A 25,550-nucleotide genomic window follows, 5' to 3' on the forward strand; every position below is an offset into this window, starting at 1 on the left:
AGCACTTATGTATTCTTTTATGACTGGCTTCATTTGTTTCACATTCTATTGGCAAGATTCTTCCATATTGTTGTGTATAGGTCCCCATTGCTCTATAGTCTGTATTAAATTGTGTGTGTGTGTGTGTGTTTATATGTGTATACATTCATTTATTCTGCTGATAGGCGTAAGTTGGAACTGTTTCATATAGTGTTGCTATGTATATTCTACTACATGTATTTTGGTAGCCATATGTATATATTTCTGTTGCTTATATTCTCAGAGAAGAATTGCTGGGTCATAGGGTATGCATATGTTCACTTTAGGTACACGGCGCCAAACAGTTTTCTAGAGTGGTGGTGAGAATTTATATTCACAGCAGTATATGAGAGTTCCAGTTGCTCCATATCTCATCTGTACTTGATATTTCCCATTTTTTAAATTTTAGCCGCCCTGTAGGTTCGTAGAAGTCTCTCATTGTGGTTTATTATGCATTTCTCTCATGACTAATGAAATTGAGCACCTTTTAAAGCACTTTTATGTATTTATTGGCCATTTGAATATGCTCTTTTGTAATATATTTGGTCATATCTGTTGCCCATTTTCACTAAAGTGGTCTGTCTTTTCCCTACTGATTTGTAGGCATTCTTTAAATATCAGGTTGCAGCTCCTTTGTTAGAGATAGATTGATACTTAGAAATCTGTAAGTATACCAAAGTCCTAGAGATGTTTTTCTCGAAAACCTTTTTTGTGCTGAATATATTTTTCTCTTTAAGTGTATCCATTTAATCATATCTATAACCTGAAGAGTTTTATTAGAAACAATTTCTAGAGGATAAATTATTTTTTCCCAACTTTTCAGATTACTTTAAATGAATGTAAATCTTCCTGTTTCCTCGGCTTATTATTATGTAACTTCTTAATTTTCTTCTATGCTTGCAAAGAGATTTTTCAGTTAGTTTTATTAGTATCTCCGGTAGCTTAAAGGGATGGGCTTCTAGCCCTATTCCAAAAAAGAGAATGCCAATCCCAAGAGCTGCGTATCGGTGTATCACCTCGTGCTTCCAATACAGAAAAGCTAGATTAGGTCCCTCACTTTCTTATTCCTGCTTTGCTTACTGAGGCATATCACCTTTCACCTTAAATTTGAAGGTAAAACAACTTATACATACATTTTTAAAAATTTTTGGTGAATTACAATATAGATGAAGTCAAGTGTAACCTAAGGTATATAACTCAGTGAAATGTTATATATGATTATACCCACGGAATCACCTCTCAGATCAAAATACAGAACTCTCCTAGCACCCAGACAGCCTACCCTCAAGGTAGTCACTGTTCTGACTTTGATCACCATAGATCAGATTGAGTATTCCCAAATTTTATATAATTTAATCATAGTATGGGATTTATTTTGCTGAACATTATGCCCAAGAGATGGGTCCATGCTTTGGCATGTAGACATAGTTTGAAAACAAATTATATTTACTTTAACAATAGAAAAATAACTTTTTCAGTCTTTTCTGTTTTGTGATTCTTTCCTCTTAATCTTTCACATTCTCTCTCTCCTGATTATACGTTGAAAGCGAGGATAAGTAGGAGAGAACACCCTTCATTGATAGGCCAGTGTGGTAGAGTTGACAGAGCCTTGATTGAGCACATTAGAATACTGTACAGCATGGCAGGAGCCAAAAAGACTGAAAAGTCACACTCCCCTCCTATAATTAGTTTTTTTTTTTTATTTGACAGATTTTATTTATTTATTTGACAGACAGAGATCACAAGTAGGCAGAGAGACAGGCAGAGAGAGAGGTGGAGGCAGGCTCCCTGCGGAGCAGAGAGCCCAATGCGGGGCTCGATCCCAAGACTCTGGGATCATGACCTGAGCGGAAGGCAGAGGCTTAATCCACTGAGCCACCCAGGTGCCCCCTATAATTAGTTTTTAAAGCTCAGAGGGCTATTTGGCACATGGATGAATATAGAATCCATTGCCCTTTGCATTGAATAAAGGTTATGTTCCCTTCGTTACTAAATGAGGCCCTTGCCTCTTCTTGTTTTTTTAGCTAAAAAATAAAGTATGTTATTTCCAGGCTTAACTTTGAATAGAGGGGGAAAAAATAGGTCAAGCCAGGGTTTTAATAGAAAAAGGAAAAATAGCAAATATCCTTTTGTTCCCCAGGAAGCTGAAAGCAGGCGTTGTAGCCCATTGTCTTTGCACCTGTCATATATATGTATATATTTATCCTTTTAAGATCAATGAATGTCCACTGATAAAAGCAGTCCCACTTTCTGGAGGTATAATTAACAGAAGACGTAAGGTGTTGGGACAAGTAGCAGGGGTGAGGAGGGATTGTCTAGGATTTGGGGAGGCCATCTTTATTAGAAAGATTGTCCCCCAAAATCTGTGAACCCCCATTTCACTCAGTGACCCAGGATTTTAAAAACAAGAATCACTTCTCTAGAGCTGGGTTTGAAAATCCTTAAGTAGATAGATATGATTAGTGAGACCAGAACCAGAGTCTTCAGGTGATAGAAATCAAGGAAGATATAAAGCCTACAAATTAGTCTTGAAGTCTAGCAGGCAGTAAGATGAATGATAAAAAAAATAATACAACCTGTTTGAACAGTTACAACAGTCAGAGTTGATGGTATCTGGCACTGTATAGCAACATTATGAGTTTTCAGGTATGATGAGGAAACAGAGGGGTAGAGAAATTAAGTAACTTCCTCAGATCGACAGAGCTACTAAGTGACAGAGCTAAAATTTGAGCCCAGAAGGTCTAGCTCTAAGAACTACCCCACCACGATCCTCCAGCCTCAAAGTAGATCAGGAATTTATAGGTTTGAACTTTTGAGTTATTCCTTCATTTTCATTGATCATTATAATCTTGACTGGTTTTCTAATCATGTTATGCTAATGTCAGACATTTGTCACATAAGTGCTTTTCCTCTGGATTTAGTTTGCAATTGATAATATTCATTGTATTGCATTGTTACGAATTTTCTGAGTTTTATGTTTGCCTAATCAAAGAAAAGAAAAAAGAAAAAGAATCTTGTTGAAAGAAGAGAGCTGACACAAAGAGAGAGAAAATACAAAGATGATATAAAAGAAATTATGTAGGTTTCAGAGAGAGTGTAATGCAGACCTGAATAGGGAAGAGAGAGTAAGGATATTTTAGCTATATTTAATTACTGAGTGTTTTAGAAGATAACTTCTTGTTTTATCTGGAGAATCAAGTGATTGCCGTGTTTATTAAGGCTGCTTTTTGTTGTCTTATAAAATTAGGGACTCAGTGTTACTAAAGAACAGCAAAATACTATTTCAAAGAGCAAGGCCATTCCTGAGATTTTATTTGGTATGAGTGCTGTATTAAATGGTAAATGAAAAAAAGAGAATGGAAGAAGAAAGGTTTGCACCTTCACCTGCCTTCTATGAAACCCTCATAGTACATTACAGATCCTCGGTAAATGCTGGATGAATGAAACTAATTTTAAAATAGGAAAAATCACCCATTCTTCAAATGAAAAGAATAAAATGTAAAGAATGGTGAGCCAGTGTCTTAACTGGAAGAAAGTGCCTTCAGTGGCCTCCCTAAAAGTTGCACATGTAGGACCATGTTCCTTTTGGAAGCTCACCGGCCCAGGTTCTGGTCCTTGGTACGGCCACTAATTAGTCTGTTTTATTTCGGTTTTGCCTTTGGTAGGTCTTTACAAACCTGTTCGGTTTCTTCAGCCAGCTCAGATTAGACAGAGAGGCCGAAATCTAGTGAGCTTAGAAATATGTTTAGATGAAACATGGTATGAATAAAGTAGAACATAAATAATTTTCATAAAAATTCCATCTGGAAATTTTAAAAAGTTCTCAAGACAATACAATATAAGCAATAGCTGTTAAAAGGTTCCCAATAACATGATGCCTGGGTGGCTCAGTGGGTTAAGTGTCTCTTGATCTCAGCTCAGATCTTGATCTCAGCGTCCTGAGTTCAAGCCCCACATTGGGCTCCACACTGGGTATGGAGCCCACTTTTTAAAAAAGTGGGGGAGGGTGCCTGGGTGGCTCAGCTGGTTAAGTATCTGTGTTTGGCTCAGGATCCATCCTGCTTCCCCCCCCAACCCCCATCAGGCTTCCTGCACAGTGGGGAGTCTGCTTCTCCCTCTGCCCACCCTCCACCCCCCCACTCAAGCTCTCTCATGCTCTCTCCCTCAAATAAATAAATAAAATCTTAAAAAAAAAAAAAGATTCCCAATAACTACAGCTGTTGAAGAATCTTTAGATGAATTAGAAGGAACAAGTAAAAGATCCAGTAAAGGAGAAAATAGGCTAGCTAGCTTGAACAAAATGTTCATTAGAATGGAGACATGTATGGGGCGCCTGGGTGGCTCAGTGGGTTGGGCCGCTGCCTTCGGCTCAGGTCATGATCTCAGGGTCCTGGGATCGAGTCCTGCATCGGGCTCTCTGCTCGGCGGGGAGCCTGCTTCCCTCTCTCTCTCTCTATCTCTGCCTGCCTCTCTGTCTACTTGTGATCTCTCTCTGTCAAATAAACAAATAAAATCTTTAAAAAAAAAAAAAAGAATGGAGACATGTATTCCACTATCTCTGCAGGCTTACTATGACTTAAAAATATAATTATAAAAGGAAAGATGAATCAGGAAATATGAATATATTAAGTGAGCACAAGGGTAGAAAATGCTTTGCTAAAATGTTTTTTTTTTCCCCTCGATTAAACAAGATGAAGGTCATAGACGGATGTAGGGCACCGCCAGGCAAGACCAGGTGAGAAGCAGACTTAATCTCAAAATTAAACAAAGAAGACAGGTAATTACCTGGAGACTCAGCTACAAAACATATCAATTAATGTTCAAGACGATTGCATTAGGCACTTTGTTATTATATTAAAATGATATCTCTCTTGTTAGCATAAGATTGGCAGTAAATGAAAAAGACCTTAAATCTCTCCTATATATTGCATAAATGCTAATCTATGTAGACAATTATTGGAGGATTAGAATTATTCATTAGTATTGGTAAAAAGTCGCTGATAGAGTGTTTTCTACATTGTGTTTTTCTGTATAATTTCAGATCGTGGAATTACTTAACTTTTTAAACTTAGGTTTTAGTTCATTTAACACCATTCCTCTTTCTCTCATTTGGAGTCTTAATCAAAGAGAAGATAATGATCTGCCCAAATGAGTCCCACTCAGCCCTTCAGAAAGAGGCTGAGAATAGTGTTCTGTGTTGGGAGGGATACCTGTTGCCTAGCCCAGGTAAGAGCAGGAAGAGGTGTTCCTAAGACACCGGCCAACAGTGAGACAGTCCAAAACCACTGCCAAGGAGGCCTGCGCCTGCTGTTGTCTTTCCCCAGCTCTGTCTCTACTCACGGACGCTCTCTGCTGCAGGCTGACATCCTTCCAGAAGATGAACTGCTCACCTTCTCACCCGCGTCTTTTTTTCTGTACTGAACTTTTTCCAGTTCTCTATCTACCATGCTCTTTCGTCCCTCTATGTGTTTGCCATGCCCGTTGCTCTTCATGGAATGTCCTCTGCTCATCCCACCCCTGCCTCCTGTCTACCCTGTCCTGTTCTGCTTGCAAGATTCAGCTCAGGTATCAGTTGCCTCTCCAGCATTTCCTCCCCAAAACTCTCTCCTGCTCTGCACTCCTCCCTGCTTCCCTCCTGCCTTAGGGGCTCAGAGACTAGGAGGATAGTTAAATAAGCAATTTATCGTGCGGGGAGTCTGCTAGAGGTAAAGACATGCATAAAAATCTAAGAGGCCAATAGATTAACTAAAAATAATCATGTAACTACATTAAGAAGGGGAATTGGATATAATGGGGGGAGGGAAGAAGGGCAGTCAGAATCAAAATATCTAAAATTAACACATCAACAAGTAGCAATTTCCATGTGGATGTAACCACTGGAAGAACTAGGAACAGAAATAGTTGGTTTTTGTAAGCTATAGGTGCTTTCTTCAGGGGCACAAGACTAAGGGTGGGTAGGAGCTGGACAGGGGAATCACTGCTGAGCGTTATAAGTTATTTAACTATGAGTAATTATTACTTAGAAAAAAATTCCACATATCCTCAAACCATGTTACTGTTCACTGCCTGTTCACTAATTCTCTACAAATACATCATCATTCTAACATTTATGTTTACCCCTGCAAAAAAATCTTAATCTGAAGCCACCTTCACTTTTCTGCCCATTTGATGCAAAGCATTTACTCTTCTCTGTATTATCTCACTTAGTCCTGGAGGTCCCCATCTCTTTCTTGGTCTTCCATATAACCCCTACACCCCTCCCATTCCTCAGTTCTTTTTCCTTCTCTGTTCCAAGAAAGCTACCTTGAAGACAGACCACTTCGTTGTTTAGTTTGGGAGTCATTGCCTTTGTTTGAGATCAGGTGTTTAGTGTCTCTGCCCTGAGTAGATTTAATTTATTCAAAAGGAGATTGTATGGTAATTTGAGAAGTAACCAGAATGATCGGTGAGCTGGAATACTCAGGTGCGGAGGCTCAATGATACATGAATTTTGACTTTTAAATCTGCAATCATTCTCGGTAGTTGAAAAACCAGAGTATGTGTTCAATTTAGGATTATTGGTTATTTTAATCCTACATGTGATCATCTGTTTTGAAGCTTAATAAATGTTCTTTATGGAAAACTATTGTTATTTGTATAAATACGTAACTTACAGTTGCTCCGGCAGAAAAACTGTATACCTTAGAAGTCCTAGCACCTATAGGAAAAGCGTGTGCCTTATTGTTAATATCCAGTGACAACAATTGAGTGACAAAATCCTACAAAGAAAACTTAGTTAGCCAGGCTTATTTAGTGGCTTAGCTGAACAAAGCATGTTCTGCGCTATCAAAGCACTTCAATGCAATTTTATTCCCAGTGGATTCTTGATGAAAACTCGGAGCAGGTGCCATCACCTGAAAATAATGTGCTGTTCACAATTAGCTCTTTGCTTGTTGTAACCTAGTATCAATTTCTTTCTCTCTCTCTCTCTTTTTTAAGATTTATTTATTTGAGAGAGAGTGAGTTGAGAGCAGGGGAGGAGCAGAGGTAGAAGGAAAGAAAAAGAGAGAATTTTCTCTTCCTGCTGAGTGCAGAGCCCAACACAGGTCTCGATATCAGGACCCTGAGATCATGACCTGAGCCAACATCAAGAGCCAGTCACTTAATAGATTGAGCCACCCAGGTGCCCCAACCTAGTATCCATTTCCGTGGAATTCTTCTCTCCTTACTCACTGATACATCAGTGTACTTATCTGCTTGGTTCCAAAAAGGGGGTAAAAAATGTGGAGAAAACCCTAAGACTGAGATTTGGGCTTCTGCCTCACCCTGCTCCTAGGCTAAAGCTGTCTTTAGCCAGCTCCCCTTACTTCTCCGCACCTCTGCCCCTCCTCTTTAAATGACAGTCATTAATTCTAGAACTTACACACTATGTGTGTGTGTGTGTGTGTGTGTGTGCACGTGTCTACTACATTAGGTCATGTTTAATGTCCAGCAGAGTTGTATTTTCATGTTGTATGTTTACATTTTAGAGTAGATGGAGCCCTTTTGTAATCATACACCTAGTACATTCTGTCCATTTTGTAGAATTTTTAATATAATTTTACTATGCTTTGGCTCTACTCAGTGTTCTGGTTTTAGTAGGATTACATTTATGTGTATTTTTTGCAAACATTCATCATTCATTTGATATCTCTGAATCAACTTTGAATTATTAAGCTGATCTTACAAGAAAATTTGGTCAATTCTTCAATGACTATTGTTTTCCAGAAAAATGTTGTCATAAAAGCATAGGGTGCCTTAAAGGCTTTTGAAATCAAATCCCAATCAAAGTAGGATTTGACACCTGATATCAAAAGCATAGGATTAATGACCAGAGTACTTACCTAGTATCATTGCTCTAGAATTTGGGTATTGAATGCCAGACCTCGTGTGAGCCACACAGTGGTTGCTCAGTAAATGCTTGTTGCATGAATGTATGTCTGTATTCATGTACTACTTGATACAGTAATGGAGTTAAAGAAGAGAAAGGATAGCATAGAATGGGTCTCCGAGTATTGGGTATGTATTAGTCAGCTCAGGCTGCCATAACAAAACACTGTAGATTGATTGGGTGGCTTAAATACCAGAACTTTCTTTCTTGCAGTCGTAGAAGCTAGGAAGTCCAAGACCAAGGTGTCGGCCAGTTCAATTTCTGATAAGAGCTCTCCTCCTGGCTTCAAAGGCCCGTTATCTTGGTACACCCTCACACATCTCTCTCATGTCTCTCCGTATAAGGGTATTAACCCATCACGAGGGCTCCACTTTCATAACTTAATTACCTCCCAAACATCCCACCTCTAAATATCATCACTTTGGGGTTTAGGACCTCACTACATGAATTTCAGGAGTAGGGAATACACTTCAGTCCATAACTGGGTGAAAATACTTAGCTGTTTGCCTACAGTCTGAGTCATAATTTTATATTAGTGACTGGAAATGAGCCAGAAATTTTAAAAAGCTAACTGTTTAATGTATAGAATATATTGTTAGTAACACAGGCAAAAGAAGAAACATCATGCTGCTGGAGAAGATAAATGATGAAACTATAATTACAGAAAAAATTTAAGGGATTGTTTGTCATATGACTTACACAGTTCCAAATCAAATAGGAGCAGAGGTGTGTTGTGTTGTGTTGTCTTGTCTTGTGTTGTCTTGTGTTTTTACATAATGAGTCTCCCATTGTGTATTTGGACCTATCACCCGGTCACTTCTAGTGACCTGTGATTAGAATCTTGGCCTCTAATTGGAGACTCACTATTTGGACCCTAGTGTTTTGCTAGCAGCCCAGCCTCTATGGGCTTCATGATGAAAAAAGTGATCCTTTAGTGTCTGTCTTTTAGACAGGGAACCCACGTAGAGGTGAAATTGCCCTTAGCAGAATGGTGCCTTTGCTCTGCCGTCACCTTGGTGGCTCCAAGCCCTCTTCTTCGAGAAGAAAGTTATTTGAGCATAATAGTTTTTCTCACCCATAAGAATACAACACATAAACTATTCCAGAATTCATATACAAGGGGAGAAAGATGGACTGACAGAAGAAATTATGCATTTATGCCTGCACAGATTAAACATGTCAAAACATAAGTGGCCGTCATTCTAAATTTTATCTCTTCGGATCTGAAATAAGAATGGCAAAGACAGTTTGTGAGAGTTCTGATTGCTTTTGTAATATTGTTCAAGTTTTTAATTCGGCACATTAAAGTCTCATCATACGTGTTATGTTATACCCTGTACGAAGCCTTCATTCTCAGAAACTCAATGCACTGGGAAGAAACTTCAAGAGTGATTCCTGGGAGACTGCTGTCCTAGAAGTGTTTTGGGCAGTGATTTTTTTTTTTTTTTTTTTACTTGCGGTATGTTTATTGACCAGTTACAAAGCTGCTATGAGCCAATCCAGATTTGTTGTCGCTAACAGGGCTTACGGTCATTTGACATAAAAATATTAACTGTCCATTTGTATACGTGACTGTCTATTGCTGAGAAGTATGAAAAAAGCTAATGACTAAAAACTCATATTAAAATTCCAATGAACAGTAGGATGGAGATACAGTTTCAAGCAGAGAAAAGAACAAGATTTTAGAGCTTGTTTATGAGTTTATTTTTTATCTTTTTAAAGATTTTATTTATTTATTTATTTATTTATTTATTTGAGAGAGCGTGCATGAGTTGGGGGGTTGGGGAGGGAAGGGCAGAGGCAGGGGGAAAAGCAGACTCCCTGTGGAGCAGGGAGCCAGACATGGGGCTCCATCCCAGGACCCTGGGATCATGACCCGAAGCGATGGCAGATGCCTAAGCGACTGAGCCACCCAGGTGCCCTGTTCATGAGTTTTTTCAAACTTGGGCAGTGATTTTGAAAAGCACAACAATTATCCATTTCTTCCTCGCTTCTTTTTTTTTTTTTGAACTTAAACTTTTTTTCAATGATAAGTTCACAGAAAAATTGAAATAACCATCCAGTGAATGCTTGTAGGCTTTGACTTAGGTTTACTGACTGTTAGCATCTTGCCATATCCACTCTGTTCTCACCAAATAAATGCACTTAACTTGTCTCTTGCCAGACCATCAAAAAGTAGGCTACCGACATGGTGACCTTTCATCCTTAAACATATGAGCATTCATCTCTCAACAATAAGGGCATTCTCCATGTGCACGTCATTACCACATATTTTCAGGTTTTTTTTCATTGCTCCCATAGCAGATTATCAGAGACTTAGTAGCTGAAAACAACACAGACTCATTTTCTTACAGTTCTAAAGGTTCGAAGTCTGACCCGGGTCCCAATGAGCTACAACCGAGGTGTTAGCAGGATTGCACTCCTTTCTGGAGGTTCTAAGGAAGACTCCATTTCCTTGCCATTTCCAGCTTTTAGAGGCTGCCCTCATTTCTTGGTCTCTTTCCTCCACCTTCAAAGGACTCTCTGACCTTCTTCCATCATCACATCTCTCTCCCCAACCACAGCCAGAGAAGGTTCTCCAATTTAAGGACCTCTGTGATTAGACTTGGTTTTACAAAGTAGAAAGGTGCCTGTTATTATGAAGGGACTCCACTCAGATTTGACAGATGTGTGTATGTCTCCCTGCTTTAGCAGTACTTGAGAGTGGAGTGCTCAAGAAAGTCTAATTCCTTGATAAGAAGCAGTTTTTGTATATCTTGAGGCAGCAGGACTGAGGGCTGTGGAATCCCTGGGCAAAGTGAAATCCTAAAGCTCCTGTGACTTGTGAGGGACAGTGGTGGCTGTGGCCCTGATTAGTAAACTAAGGACAGGAACTGGCTCTGTTCCCACCTTTGCTGCAATGAGCGAATGCTCACATCTTCCTCTGTGTGTTTTAGTTTCTCTATAAAATGCTTGGTCAACGTCTGCCATCTTTGGGACACCCAGCCAAGAAACACCGTTACAGAGGTAGGCAGACTTTAACACCATGTTTTTCAAACTCTGGGCTACGGCATATTAGTGGACTAGGAAATCATCCTAGGGGCTTTTGCCCCCACCACAGGATCTAGGACAGAGCCCTGCTAATGGCACAGATCCTTAGTATATATCCAGTAAAGAATGGATGACTCAATAATAATAAGACAAATAACCCAATTAAAAAATGAACAAAGCATCAGAAATGACATTTCTCTAAAGAAGACATAAAACGGTCAATAAACACATGAAAAGAAGCTAAATACCATTAACCGTCAAGGAAATGAAAATCAAAACCACAAGGAGATATATACTTCCTCGGGGCACCTGGATGGTACAATCGGTTAAGCGTCCCACTCTTGATTTCAGCTCAGGTCTTGATCTCATGGGTTGTGAGATCGAGCTCCATGTCGAGCTCTGCACTTGGCAGGGAGTCTGCTTAAGATTCTCTCTCTTCAGGGCACCTGGGTGGCTCAGTGGGTTAAAGCCTCTGCCTTCAGTTCGGGTCATGATCTCAGGGTCCTGGGATCGAGCCCCGTATCGGGCTCTCTGCTCAGTGGGGAGCCTGCTTCCTCCTCTCTCTCTGCCTGCCTCTCTGCCTACTTGTGATCTCTGTCTGTCAAATAAATAAATAAATCTTAAGAAAAAAAAAGATTCTCTCTCTTCTTCTTTCTCTGCCCCTCCCCCCCCACTTGGGCACACATGCTCTCTCTAAAATATATATATGTATATGTATATGTATATGTATGTATTTCTTTATGTCCACTAAAATGACTGGAATTTTCAAAAGGAGAGATAATAGCAAGAGTTGGCAAGGATGTAGAGAAATTGGAATCCACATATGCTAGTGGGAAATGGAAAATGGTGCAGCCATTTTGGAAAACAATATGACATTTTTTTGAAAGGTTATAGACAGTTACCCTGTGATCCACCAGTTGCACTTCTAAGTGTATATACCCAAGAGAAATGAAAACATACAACCACACAAAGATTTATACATGAAAGGTCATAGCAGCAAAACTCATAATAGCCTAGAAATGGAAACCAACCCTAATGTCCATCAGCCAATAAATGTGTAAACAAAATATGGTATATCCATACAATGGAATATTATTTGGTAATTAAAAAAAAGGAAGTACTATGACAGGCTTAGACAGGGATGAAGAAACCAGTCACAAAAGAGGACATATAGTGTGATTCCATTTATATGAGTATAAATCATATGAATGTCTGTCTCTATAGAGGCAGAAAGTAGATTAGCATTTACTTAGGGCTGGAGGGTAAGGGTCAGGAATAAGTATGAAGTCTAATGGGTATAGGGTTTCTTTTTGCGGTAACGAAAATGCTCTAAACTGTCTTATGGTCCCATTAACTGTGATTATATATAATGACATAACTGTGATTAATACTTTTGAGTTACACATATTAAATGGGCAAATTTTATGACATAGGAAATATATCCCAATAAAGCCATTATTTTTAAAAATGCCCATGCCTGAGCCCCACCCATGACCAATAAATCAGTTTTCACAGATGGAGTTTGGCATGGGGAATTTTGTTTACACTTTTTTAGTTCAGCTTTTAATGTATAGCCAGAACAAGAACCACTGTTTTACACTAACACCAACTCCCCTCTCAGGACCAGAATGTCATAAATCCATGCATCCAGTGTTTTGTGCCTGTTGTGGTGAGTGAGCTGATTTAAAGAAACAAGAGAAAGAGCTGGTGATCAAACCCCCACCCCCTTGATGGTCTTGATTGATTTTTCTGGCTGTCTTCTGTGAGAAACCCAGAAACTACAATTTCCCTGCAACCAGGAGAAAAAGAACAATAAACCAATATTGTTCTAAGCCCCAAGCAGGACCTGGGGGCAGAGAAATTGCTGATATTTTATCTATTCACCGTGATCGCAGAGAACACCCTCGCACCCCTCCCGGACTCATTCCTGGTCTGTCCCTGCACAGAGCTGTGGACGGCTCTGTGTCATCCAGCCAGGCCAGAGCAATGCAAGTTTTTACATGGCGGAGGGACGCTAGGCAAAGAAAGCAACTGAAAAAAATCCTTGATTGTGATTATAGACAGAGACAAATTTCTAAAGAGGAGCAATTACTTATTAAATGTGAAAAATAGCTGTTCCCATGAGAGTGTGTGATGAAATGCACACGCATGAAAATGAGTGAAGGATAGACTTGGGGATGAGTTTTAGCAGTTTCTAGGAGGAAAGAAATAATATTGTAATCAAGATAACTGGGCTGTTTTATTCTTATTTATGAGGATTTAGCCAAGATCATTTTAGAAAAACAGTTTTTGAAAACCTGATTAAAGAACCCATCAGAATGCGTGCTAGCCCCATTATTTTTGACGCAGACGAATTAAGTTTTGAAAGGGTTGAAGATGGAGCAGTTGTAAAAAGCAGAAGTGATAAATGGATGTGTCATTGTCACATCTCAATAGAATCAGTCAGTATTATTAGGAATCTAGGTAGGTGACCTGACCTTTTTATAACCTTCATCAGTTTAGGCTCTGACAGATAATGGCTAAGTGATGTCTACCGGTCACCTTAACATGTCTCAGTTTGTCTGCTCATACGACAGGACTAATTAATTCCCATGCCAAATAATTGACTCAGTCCCCAATAGCAATGAATATGACCACACGTCGTCATTAGATCTAACGTGTAAGTCAAGGTCTAACGTGGAAAATAGAAACAATGTCAACTATTTACCTCTGAGAGAATTTAATGTAAGGACTTGGTTATACATTCTAATGAGGGCCTATGGACCAGGAACATTCAGATAACCCACAGGTTAGCAAGAGCAAGAAGCCACTCCCCTCCCTTTAGCTGGAATGCCAAAGGACAGAGGAATGTTGTACACCACAGCTGGGTAGGAGTGGAGCCAAGAAGATGCATCTGTTGCTGGAGACATGACCCAGAAGGCAGAGAGGGCAGGGGATAAATGCCCTGCCTTCTCCTCTCCCTTTGCCCTTCAGTGTCCCTCCCGTCGAGGGCCTCCCAGTGTCCATACCCAGCTGGGAGCCTGGAAAGCAGGCTGCAAGGATCAGCCCCTGCCTCGCCCCAGTACAGATCAGAGCAAGGGAAAGATGAGGAATGGATCTTAAAGCAAACAGGCCCAGGAGTTTTAGTCTTACCCCTTGTGTTGCTCTCTATCCATTCTCACCCTTACGCCCGTATTTTAGAACTTTATACTTCTGCCTGATATCAAGTGCTGTTCATCATATAAAGGCATTCCCTCCCTGTCTCCCCAATACTCACTGTATTCATCTCAAGTCTAGGATTGCCACTGTCCTCTGTGGTCATGTCTCCCACTCCCTCTGCTTCTCCCCAGACCTCTCTCTGCATCTCTTAAAAAAAGAAAGAAAGAAAGATGAAGAAGAAAAGAAAAATTGGGAAGTTGATCACTACCAGCTCCTCATATAAAATAGTGGGGTAGAGACCCCCTCAAACCCATTAGGATGGCTACTATTTACAAATTAATTGGAAATTTTAAAACCAGCAAATAGCAAATTTTGGCAAGGATGTAGAATAATTGGACCCCCTATGCATTGCTGGTGGGAATGTAAAATGGTGCAGCCACTGTGGAAAACGGTTTGGTAGTTCCTTAGAGAGAGAAACACAGAGTTACCATATGACCTGGCAATTCCACCTCTCCATATGTATGCAAAGGAATCGAAAGCAGAGGCATAGATACTAGTACCCCAGTGTGCATGGAAGCATTATTGACAACCAGCCTGCCCATCAGCCATTAATGGATAAACAATATGTGGTATGAACATAGCAACAAAATATTATTCAGCCTTAAAAAAGGAATGAGTCTCTGATACTACACCATGGATAAACCTTGAAAACATGTTAATAAGCCAGACAGAGAAGGACACGTATGGTATGATTCCATGTCTGTGAGATGTAATAGACAAATTCCTAAACACAGACTCGAATAAGGGTTGCCAGGGACTCAGCAGCGGGGGTGGGCGGGGGTGTGTGGTGTAGGGAAAGTTTAATGGGCACAGAGTTTCTGTTTGGGTTGATGGGAAAGATCTAGAAACAGGTCGTGATGATGGTCACACATTGTGAACATACTTAACGCTGTGGAACCGTATACTTAAAAATGGTGAAAATGATCAGTTCTATGTTATGTAGATCTTACTACAAATAAAAACTAGTAAGGAAAGTGGAAAACCAAAAGAAACTGTTGGTTGATGTATGCATAGATACGCCACGCAGTTCCTAGGCAGCAGGAGCTATTTCTTCCCTCCTTCTTCTACCTGCCCGTCCCACTGTGCACTCTTGGCCTCTGCTGCCACCTCAGCTCGACAGAGGTCACCACCTGTATGTGTTAAACTAATAAGCCTTTGTTCCTAGAAGAGCTGAGTTCTTAGCATTCCTGCCTTTATCAGGTTGCCCTGCGTTTTCCCTTAATTTCACCGTGGACATAGAAACACTAAGATGGATCCCAGTGAATCTGACATGGTCTGCCTGCACTTACAGTGTAGAAGTCACAGACTTACCCCTTGGCATCCCAGTTGGCCCTCTCGGCCTGTTGGTTCAGTGATGAGAAGGCCAAAAGGCCAGATGGCCATCTCTGCTACCAGTTTTTTGTTGTTGTTGGTTTAAGATCTTTATTTATTTGACACAGAAAGAGAGAGAGAGCTCAAGCAGGGGGAGTGGGAGAGGGAGAAGGAGGCTCCCTGCTGAGTAGGGAGCCTGACATGGGGCTCAGGACCCTGGGATCATGACCTAAGCTGAAGGCAGCCTCCCAACCGACTAAGCCACCCAGGCGCCGCTCCTCTGCTACCAGTTTTAATGGAGTCATTGTTGCAACTGCCCAGGGAGACATTCCTTCCCCAATACCTGAAAACCCACCTAGCCCCAAGTTGGGGGAGGGGGCAGGAGTTGAACCTCTGTAACTGTTTATAATCATGAGAGGAAGGGCCATTCCTGCTTTTATTCCTAACTTCCCAGGCCTGTATTTTCTTATTATGGCGGCAGGGGTTGGGGGTACCTGGGGGGAAGGGGTTGGAGTACTGAGTCAAGCCCTCCAGCACTCCAGCCTGGTAAGTGTTAGCTTCCAACTGGACCCTTAGCTGAATCCTGCAGGGGCCATCGCACCCCTCTGTCAGGCCAGCTCCTTCCGGGGGGATGGCCTAAGCAACGAGAAGGGCATTCCGGGAACATCAGCCCTCCCTTATGCTTCTTTTCCTGTAAAAGAAATTTCATGGCCAGAAATACTGTTGAATAGGATAGCAGGATTGTCAATAAGACCTTGGGGAAATCTGACAGTGGTGCTAGTAGAAACAGGCAAGCGGTTCTGTTAAGTGGCTGTGACAGCGGTGGGTACAATACTGCCCCTTCTGAGAGGGAAGAAGCCTGTGGGAGTCAGGTTTGCTCTTTGAGCTGGTCCTTGCTCTTCCGCGCTTGGTCCCACATCAGAGGGGAGTGCGCTCCGGCAGGTTTCCTAGGCTCCTGGGTGATAGGAAGCCACGGGGGAGACTGGGGGAGATTTGAGGGGAGAGCAAGGGAATGTGAATGTACATGGCATGGGACCAAACAGAGCCCAGATCTGCAGATCAGTCATTCTGAAACAAATTATTTGTGATGTTTCTTTCCTAAGTGCATTTAGTCTGCTGAAGATGCAGATTTTTTTTTTTTTTTTGGCCTTTCTAAGATTTCAGCCGATAACAGAACCATTTAAAGACTAAATGGAGACAATTTTCAGCATCTTTGGCAAAATTCTCTTAAATGAATTCTTGTCGGATAGACCTCCTTCAAGATTATAATTGTGTGGTAAAATTAAATTAAACGGGTTTTACACTCTTGGCAAAAATCTCTTAAATGAATTCTTGTCAGATCAAGCTCCTTAAAGATTATAATTGTGTGCTAAAATTAAGCCTCACAGGTTTGACACGTCTGTAGTTTTTTTATAGGCATCTACGTGAGCATGTTGGCCTACCGCTGGCGAAGGGGGCTCCTTGCGCGGGCCTCGGTAGCTGGCCCACACAAGTTTTGAGTTCCGGTTCCTGTTCCCAGCTCCGTCCGATGACCTGTGGGCCATGACTGAGTGCCTGTCCCATCTGGATTTCTGTTACTCCTCTTTCTCAGGGTAATGATGATTCTGCTGCCCACGTCAGCCAAATATATGTAATGTCTTCCTTCATTAATGGGCTTGCAGAAGCAGCAGAAGGTGAAGAGTATGTAGAAATTCAGATCTAGAAAGAGAAACAGCATTGGCCCAGATGCTGGGCCGTCGTTGTTCTGGCAGTGAGATCCTCTGTGTCGGACAGTGACGGCATCTTGAGCAAGCCTGGAGCCTCGGTCCGAACCAGCCAACCACCCATTGCCTCCCCATGTGGCTTAAGTAACTGTAACATCCACATCCTCCTTTTTTCCGTGCTAAAATTCTTGATGTGTCCCTTCGAAACATTTTCTCATTTGTGGTAGGGTTTCCAAGTTTTGTTTTTTAATTAAAAAGTAAACATGCTCTTTGAAGAAAATGTGGAAAATACAAAAAAGCTCCAAGCACGATCTGGTTACACAGTTAGCATTTGGAATGTAGACATCGGCCTTTTTTAGTTTAGGTAGACATATAATCTTTTTTTTTAATATCCTACAGTACATATAGTTATATAACAGCTTATATTACTCAGCTGGGGATCGTAGCTAAAAATAAGCCATAGCCAATATTTTTCTATGGTATCAAGTGTTTTCTACTATATAATTTCTAATGCCTGCGTAGTTTTCCATAGTGTGGATATACCATAATTTATTTAAGAAATTAGAAGGTTTAGAGAAAAGATCTATAGTCAAGCAGCTAAAGCCATCCCCTTAAGGTTATTGTAACACATAAAAACCATCCACCAAGCTCTTTGACACACACAAATCCTCCAAGGAATGATTTGTGTGTGTGTGAAGTGGTTATAACTGTCAATCATTTATTCCCGATGTCATGGCTTCCGTGCTCTCTCCAGGTTGTTAGGGGATGATTATGGATTCCTGTCAAATGAGATGTGTCCTGTGTATTCAACATGAGGCGGTTTGTATTTTTCTCAGTCTGTTGCTCTCCCGTCGGAGGAGGTTAAGCAAATCTGAGTGAGCCAAAGGGAAATGGGATAGGCACCCAGGGCAGGAAGCACACCGCAGACTTGCCCAAGGCCCAGAGATCCCCCCACAAGCAGATTAGACTTCTACATAAATACATTTGTCTTGATTGTCACATTCCACCCAGGGTTACACCTACACGCATAAAAATACCTCCGAGCCTGTTTTTCAAAGCTGTTTGCCTCCCCTGTTGCCTTTTAACCACCCGGCTTGGAGGCATTTTTTGTGTTATATCTATCAAAGATGATTAAGTGGCTGGGAGAGTTGATATATAAGGACAGATTAAGAAAACTAAATATTTACAGCTTGACTGAATGACAGCCACAGAGAAGATGCTAGAACTGTCTGCCGGGCTCAAATCAGGAAGGAGACATTGTTTTGCTTTTCCCGGTAACTTGATTTTAGGGATATCTAAATTCAGGGAAAGTTTTCCGAGGTTGACATCATTTATGCTAATTCGATCATTGTGTCAGTTAGAAATTGCATTTAGCTGTTAGTGGCAGGAACTTGGAATCGCAGTGGCCGAAACAAATAGGGTTTTATTGTCCCTCCGGTGACACGAAGCCCAGAAGCGCATTGTCTGGGCCTGCACTGCAGCTCCATGGTGGCGTGGGGGCCCCCATGCCCTCCTAATCTTTGGCTCCATTATTCTCAGCATTGTTCTCATACTCAAGGTCATCTGATATTCGAAGAAGCACTATTACAGCTTCACCTGCCATAACTGCATTCCAGAAAGGCAGGGGGCACAAGAGGTCCCTGCCAGCCGAGATTGCTCAAAAGGGCTTTCTTGGAAGCCCACTTACTGATTTTGGTTTATAGCTCATTGACCAGCACTTCTACAAGAAGGGCTGGGAAATTGCGCAGGGGATTGTTTTGTTTTGTTTTGAAGTTGAACACACGGCTGACCCCCAGTGTCCTTTGGACGCTGACAATCCCAGCGTCCTTTGCCTAAGAAGGCACGGGATGATGGATACTGGGCAGGGAATTAGTGGTTTCCATCACAGTAATTTACCTCTTGAAGATTCTCGGAAATCCAGGCTCTGAGACATGGTGACATTTGCTGTGATGCTACGAGGTTCCATTTGCAAAACTAGCCCTTGAGATCTAATTGACTTACTTCTGATCACTTGTCTATTTTCATTCATTCATTGTAGCATTACCCTGGGTTGACGCCAAATAAACCAGCCATCTCAACAGCCTGTAGATTGATGATAACTACAGCTTGTTGGCTTTCACCAAGTTCCATGCACTGAGTCACGCACCTCACATCACCTGAATGATTGTTTCAAAATCCTCCAAAAGGGGTGGGGTGTGGAAAAAGACAGGTGAAAGAAGACTGACCTGTGCGAGATTATCCTACCATTCTCTCTACTTTTGGAATTACTGAAATTGTCCCAGTAAAGGTTTCTGAAGTCCCCTCTGATGTTTATATTACTTCGTCCAAGGTCAACACCCTCACCCCCAGCTAACGAGGATCAGAGACAGTAGATCTCCAGCAGTAAATGGCCGAGTTAGGATTCAGCACTAGGTTCGGGTGACTTAGAAGCCTGTGCTCTAACTCTTAGTACTCAACGAAAGCGTGCTTTCTGAAACTGGTTAGAGATGCAGACTTTAGGATTCCACCCCAAGACCTTTCGCGAGACCGCTGAGTCAAGTTCATATGTGCTCTTCCGGTTCCTGGGCGGAGTCTCTGTTGCCTCCATGACCATAGCTTACCCAACTCAGTCACTCGAGGATGACTTTTCCTTAAAAAAACTGGAACCCTGCGTTGAAATAAGAAGCCTCATGGGGACTCACTACTCGGTAGCACACACATTTTTAAATAAGTTTTTAATTCACAGCCGTTGTTTCTCTCCACATGGAACGTCTGCTTTGATGCTGGGCTCCAGCGATGAAGCATTATCCTGACTCTGTCACCTGTTACTCCTCACCTCTGGCTTGAAACATAATTTGGTTCCTGCTCCTTAAAATAAAGCCTTTGTTTCTGCTCACTTAAGGTGTTCTGAGTTTTAAAAAGCTTTGGGACTTTCAAAGAGAACTCTCCAGGTGCCTGTTCCAACCTTCACCGGCAGCGGCTCTGCGTCCCTAAAAGACAAGATTTTTCTCCCTAGCAGCCTCAGTCGTCTTCTGTCATTTCAGCCCTCTGTATTTCTGAAAGGAAGGGCACTGTGGGAATTAGACAGTCCCAGCTCTGCCACTCGCATGTTATGTGGGCACAACGGTTCACCTTCTGAGCCTCCATTTCTGCCTCCGTGCTGTGGCGGCACTGCATGGTCTCCAGGGGCCCTCCCAACTCCCTCCTCCTGTGACCCCACAGGACTTCATTTTTTAGCCTCCCCCCACCAGATATCATGAGCATGCTGGCTTTTGTGTGCAGACCATCCAACTTTACTTTTCCAGTCAGTGAAAGGATCCAGCATTGGTTTTTATTGGTCTCTCTTTTCTAATAGTACATACCTTACTGCCTTGTAGTTTGCTTTGGATCCCTTTTACAACAAGTCAGGGAATGAATGAAGGAGGCCTCTCATCCATCTCAACTATAATCTGCTCTCTTAAAGAGACTAGACCCTCTTTGCTTTTGACCATTTTTTTTTTAAGATTTTATTTATTTGACAGAGAGAGAGACCACAAGCAGGCAGAGAGGCAGGCAGAGAAGGGGGGTGGGAAGCAGGCTCCCCACCAAGCAGAGAGCCCGATGTGGGGCTTGATCCCAGGACCCCAAGATCATGACCTGAGCCGAAGGCAGAGGCTTAACCCACTGGAGCCACCCTGGTGTCCCTGCTTTTGAACATCTTAAAACATTTCTAGCTGATTAACTTGGTGGTTTTATTTATCACAATAACCTTCAAACCATATACATATTTCATGCCCTAAGCTTTTGGTCAGTGTCCATAGCAGAAGAGACAAGGAAAAAGCCACAAGAGAGCGGGCATCAAAGCCATCCCCAGGGACCATCACTGTCTAGGTGAGGCCCCATGCTGTTTCCTGTTGAAGGTATGAGCATCAGGGAAACTTCATTCTTCTAAGAACTGTCTTTCTCCTACTGGAACAATTGTAAGCAGGTATATGATAGTTTTCTCCCAATAGTAAACCTGGGAAAGATAGCATGCTATGAAATACTAACAACCCTGCCTAAAACGGTATTGCCCACCCCTCTCTTTTCCATGCTATATGTGAAATATGTTTCTGATTTGTCTCTTAGGGCAGCCTTTGGCAAGGAGTCAGAAGTCCTTATTGGGAACCTGGGAGATAAGCTAATCCCTCCGCAAGACATCCTCCGTGATGTCAGTGACCTCAAAGCTTTGGCCAACATGCATGAAAGCCTGGAGTGGCTAGCAGGTCGAACAAAGTCAGCTTTCTCCAATCTTTCTACGTCCCAGAGTAAGTACCTATACGGCAACGGTTGTGGGGATGGCGGAAGAAGCCAGACTGGGTAGTTTCATTTGAAACACAGGTGCATATACATGTCCCGACAACTTGGGACACCCCTCATGTGGGGACATGTAGCCCGTGCTAGATCTGTGCAAGAACTCTGTGTAGGCTGCACCTCTCACTTTGTGATCCTGCTAACAGAAGTAATCTCCACTTGCCTGTGTGGAGCATTGAAAGCCAAAAAAGGTTCACGTTCACCATAGCTTGGTACTAAACCTTCGAAACATAAAATCGTGGAAAAATGCACCACTGTGTCTCCAGAACAGAAAACAGTGCCTTCGTCCTCCTTACAACTTCTCAAGCATAGAACTGTCCCAGAGCTGAGCACACAGCTGATGTTTTCGCTTGAACTGTCATAAAGCTAATGAAAAAGTGTCCAACAAGAGAATAATAGAAGTGACGAAGGTGCTAGAAAGTAGAGACACCGAGAAAAAACAGTGATTCCCGAAAAGGGATAAGCTGAGAGAGAACTTACAGAATTCAAGGAATGGCAGGCATAGGATATGAAATAAAAACGGGAAACTTTTTTCTATTGAGGACCAATGACTCTGAGAAAAATAGTTTGAAAACTTTAGGGCACATACACTTTATTCACTGGTGATAAAATAAATACTTTAAGGCACATCAAAAGCATGAGTTCAGAAGTATGTGTTAGGCCGTTAAAATAGAAGCAAAGAAAAAACGATAGGAAGAAGGAATAAAGGTGCTGACAGATTTGAATACATAAATAAACAGCAGGAAAAAAGTAAAACAACAGCAGTAACATGAAAGAAACAGAATCAGCTTTGAACTTGATATTAGAGTTAACTGTTAGGAGATAATGAGAACGAAAAAGCCTGCATTGTTTGGGCTGTGAACTTCAGAGTAAGTTATTTATTATCATTGTCTTTTGAAAAGTCATGATTTGGTTAACCCACGGCTTCCAGCCTGGAGATGGAAGAGGTGGGGAGGAAGCTCACAGGGTCAATTCTTCCCTGAAATACGCACCCCCTAGAGGCTCAGAATCCGTTGAAAGCTCACCAGCCTCTCACTGATGCTGTAGCTCTCCTGAAACTCAGTTGTGTGTAGGGAAATGGACAGAAGGAAGGGAGCCTTTGAGCAAAATGATATACTTTGCTTGGAAGACGTCTTCAAATACTACTTTTCATTTATACTTTATTTTTATGCTTATTATTTAACATAACTTTTTATCTGAAGCTAAAATTACACATTCAGTCTCAGAATCTGTAAGAAGAGGGTAATTTGGACACAGTGTGGGGTCTGAGCAGATCCGAGTCTGGAGATATCCTTGAAAGGCCCTCAACTTTCTAATCCTGTCAGTATCAGGCAGTCTGTCACAGTGGCCGAAATTATCCAGTTTGTCTCCCAGCCCCACCCCACTCCACCAAAAATCAAAGTCAGAGCTCATTTCCCTTTTGCTAATTGCCGAATAAACAGTTCTGTAAAAGGACCACATGTGCTGTTTTTCCCAGTTTCCTTTGACCCCTACAAATGCAGGGCTGCCTGGGGTCCGTTGACTAGGGGCATCTGGAAGGGGTCCTCTCGTTTGCAGGCCATCAACATCTAATGCTTCATAATGCAGTCTCTTATTTCCAGTGGCTCAGCATTCCAGATTCTGTTCTGTCCATGTGAAAAGGGTTTTGCAAAAGCAAAACGGTCCAGAAGCTCTATCGAAAGACCCTGGGTGATGCACACAGGCCAACCTGACACGAGCTCTTCTCAAAAAGAGATGTTCTCTGAGTTATGCTCAGCTTTGTAATTGCATGATTTGCCTGTGTGTTCATGTCACCGAGAGTACCCAGTACACTTGATATCTCATTCTTGTCTTTAATCATCTCTGTTATTCTGACAAAGATCGCTTCTACCACACCCGTTGTTACTTCATCTTCCTGTATTCAGTTCCATTTTATAATACGAGCTGTACTATCCCCGTTCTTTTCAGGGTGATTATTCCACCCAGTGAGTGATTTAAGTGACTGTCAGCATTTTGACGATCAGTACAAAACCCAAGTGAACCGTAATCACTACTTATGTTGTCTTTGCTAAAACAAAACCTTTAGCAAACCTGGTTCATCCTTCGAACAGCAAGCTTGGCTCACCCACACTCATCTGTTCTTTGAATTCCCAGGAGAGATGCCCATTGATGTTTATAATTTGAGCAAAGCAGGGAAGTCTCTGGTAATGGGTTACTTTGACTGCTCCGTGTCAGTGTGACTCTAGAAAGGGAATAAGGGATAAGCTCTTTATTATTCCTTTGAAAAGCGAACCAAGTGATTACCTCCACAAAAGTGTTTCCAAATCTGGAGACAAGGTAACACGAAGAAAACAAAACGCCAGCCTTTTATCTAGCACTCAGGGATACTCAGCAGGATGGGAAGAAATCCAGAAAAGAAGATTTTAGGCTTATTTCTTGTTCCACGTTCTGTTAACTCTTTGGGAGATGCGTGGCTTTGATAGAATGATGAAGCTGTTTGTGTTGATGGACTAGAGGAAATTTGCAGAAAATGATTTCCATAGTAGAACGTCTTTCCAAACATTATAGCATGACGGTCACGCACCCAAAACATCCCATGTCACACAGAAGAGAGGACTGCAATTTAGTGGCCGGGCGTGGATGCCCAATCGTCCAAGAGGTGAACGCTGACCATTTCTTCAAAGATAAGTTTTCTGTCTCTTTTAGCATTTGCCTAAATGTCACTCTGTCTGTTTGCACTTAAAAGGGTCTCCACGCCTCAAAGAGGTCCTGACTACATCGAAGGCACTGCTCTTGCTTTCGTCCTACTGCCATCCTTGGTTCCTGTTCCATTTCTTCTGGTATCCCCCACCACCCTCCTCTTCCTCATTCCTGTTCTACTTAGGCTTCTTTCCATTAAAAGAAACAGACACATTGAAGGAAGAATAATGCACTGACTCATAAAACTGGTAAATCAAAGGCTTCAGGTGTGGCTGGATCCAGGTTTACAAGATAGCATCCTGTCCCAGACATGCTTACACATGCGTGTTCTTTTGTGCACACACACACTCTCTCCCAGCCCTTCTGTATCCCTTCCTCCGTCTCTTGGTATTTTCTCTTTGTTGCTTTCCATCTCAGGCAAGCACTTTCCGTATGGCAGCATCCTTGGCCACCAGCAGCCCCAAGATTGATCCCAGACCAAAAATGAGCATTTTTTTTTCTAAGAGCTCCAGAAACAGTTCCAGAAAGGCCTTGGATTGACCCAGCTTGACCTCCTCTCATGGGTCCCCCCGATTCTTTTTGTATCAGCCTTGTCTTCTGACTCTGTTTTTCTCTGCATCTGCAACCCAGTCTCTGTCTCCTGCTCTACCTTGTAGAACTCTTTTATGTTCAGGACATGGTTTTAGTGCAGAGAAGCTGAGAAGGATCATATTTAGCACTGGACATTCAGAATCTAGGTTTATACATATTTGTCCCCGTGGATCACAATGTCAACCTTGTCGTACAGATGCAGGAAAGCATCTGCCCTTTGTACTCTCTGCTGTGTGTACGAATCCTAAACAAAGACTCTGAGATGAACTGTTCTGGTTAAGAAAATTCTCAGCAAATGTGACCTACGTAAAAATTGTTGGAGTATATTCAATTTGAAAATTAATGGTTTTGTTTTAGAGATGTGTAGCTTTTAAAAATAGACTGCAGAGAACTAGAGGGGTTCGGGGGTTTATTTTGTTTGTACTGCTTCCTCAGGGGGCCTCCTGTCTGTCTTGGATTCTGTAAAAAAAATCTTCAGGACTAGAGATCCTAAAACTTCCTTGATTACATATTCTGCTCTTTAACCTTACCATCTGGGAGGTCACTTTTTTCTTTCTTTCTTTCTTTAAGTCCCTTTACTTCAGTCTAACCCTCTTTCTTCGGCCTCAGAAATTAGATGTTGAATATTTTATCCATAAAATACTAGATGTCTCTGAAAATACTTCCCTGGCCACTACCTGCCCATCTCTAGGTATTAAAGACTTCTGGTCTGACAATCCCAGTCTCTGAATTAAGGGCAACTGAACATAGCAGAATTAGGAGCCCAGAGCAGGACCAAGTTCACTCACACCCTCTTGGTT

General features: G+C 41.8%; 1 protein-coding gene across 3 annotated transcripts in view; it reads left to right on the top strand.

The window, feature by feature from the left end:
* The window catches only part of EXOC4 (exocyst complex component 4), a 755,957-nt gene that overhangs the window by 619,952 nt on the left and 110,455 nt on the right, over positions 1 to 25,550 (top strand). For all 3 annotated transcript variants that reach the window (XM_047694109.1, XM_047694108.1, XM_047694110.1), the window contains exon 14: positions 21,256 to 21,434. In XM_047694109.1, coding sequence (XP_047550065.1) covers positions 21,256 to 21,434 — 179 coding nt within the window. The remainder of the gene's footprint in view (positions 1 to 21,255; positions 21,435 to 25,550) is intronic.

Source organism: Lutra lutra, chromosome 11, assembly GCF_902655055.1.
Source record: "Lutra lutra chromosome 11, mLutLut1.2, whole genome shotgun sequence".
NCBI lineage: Eukaryota > Metazoa > Chordata > Mammalia > Carnivora > Mustelidae > Lutra > Lutra lutra.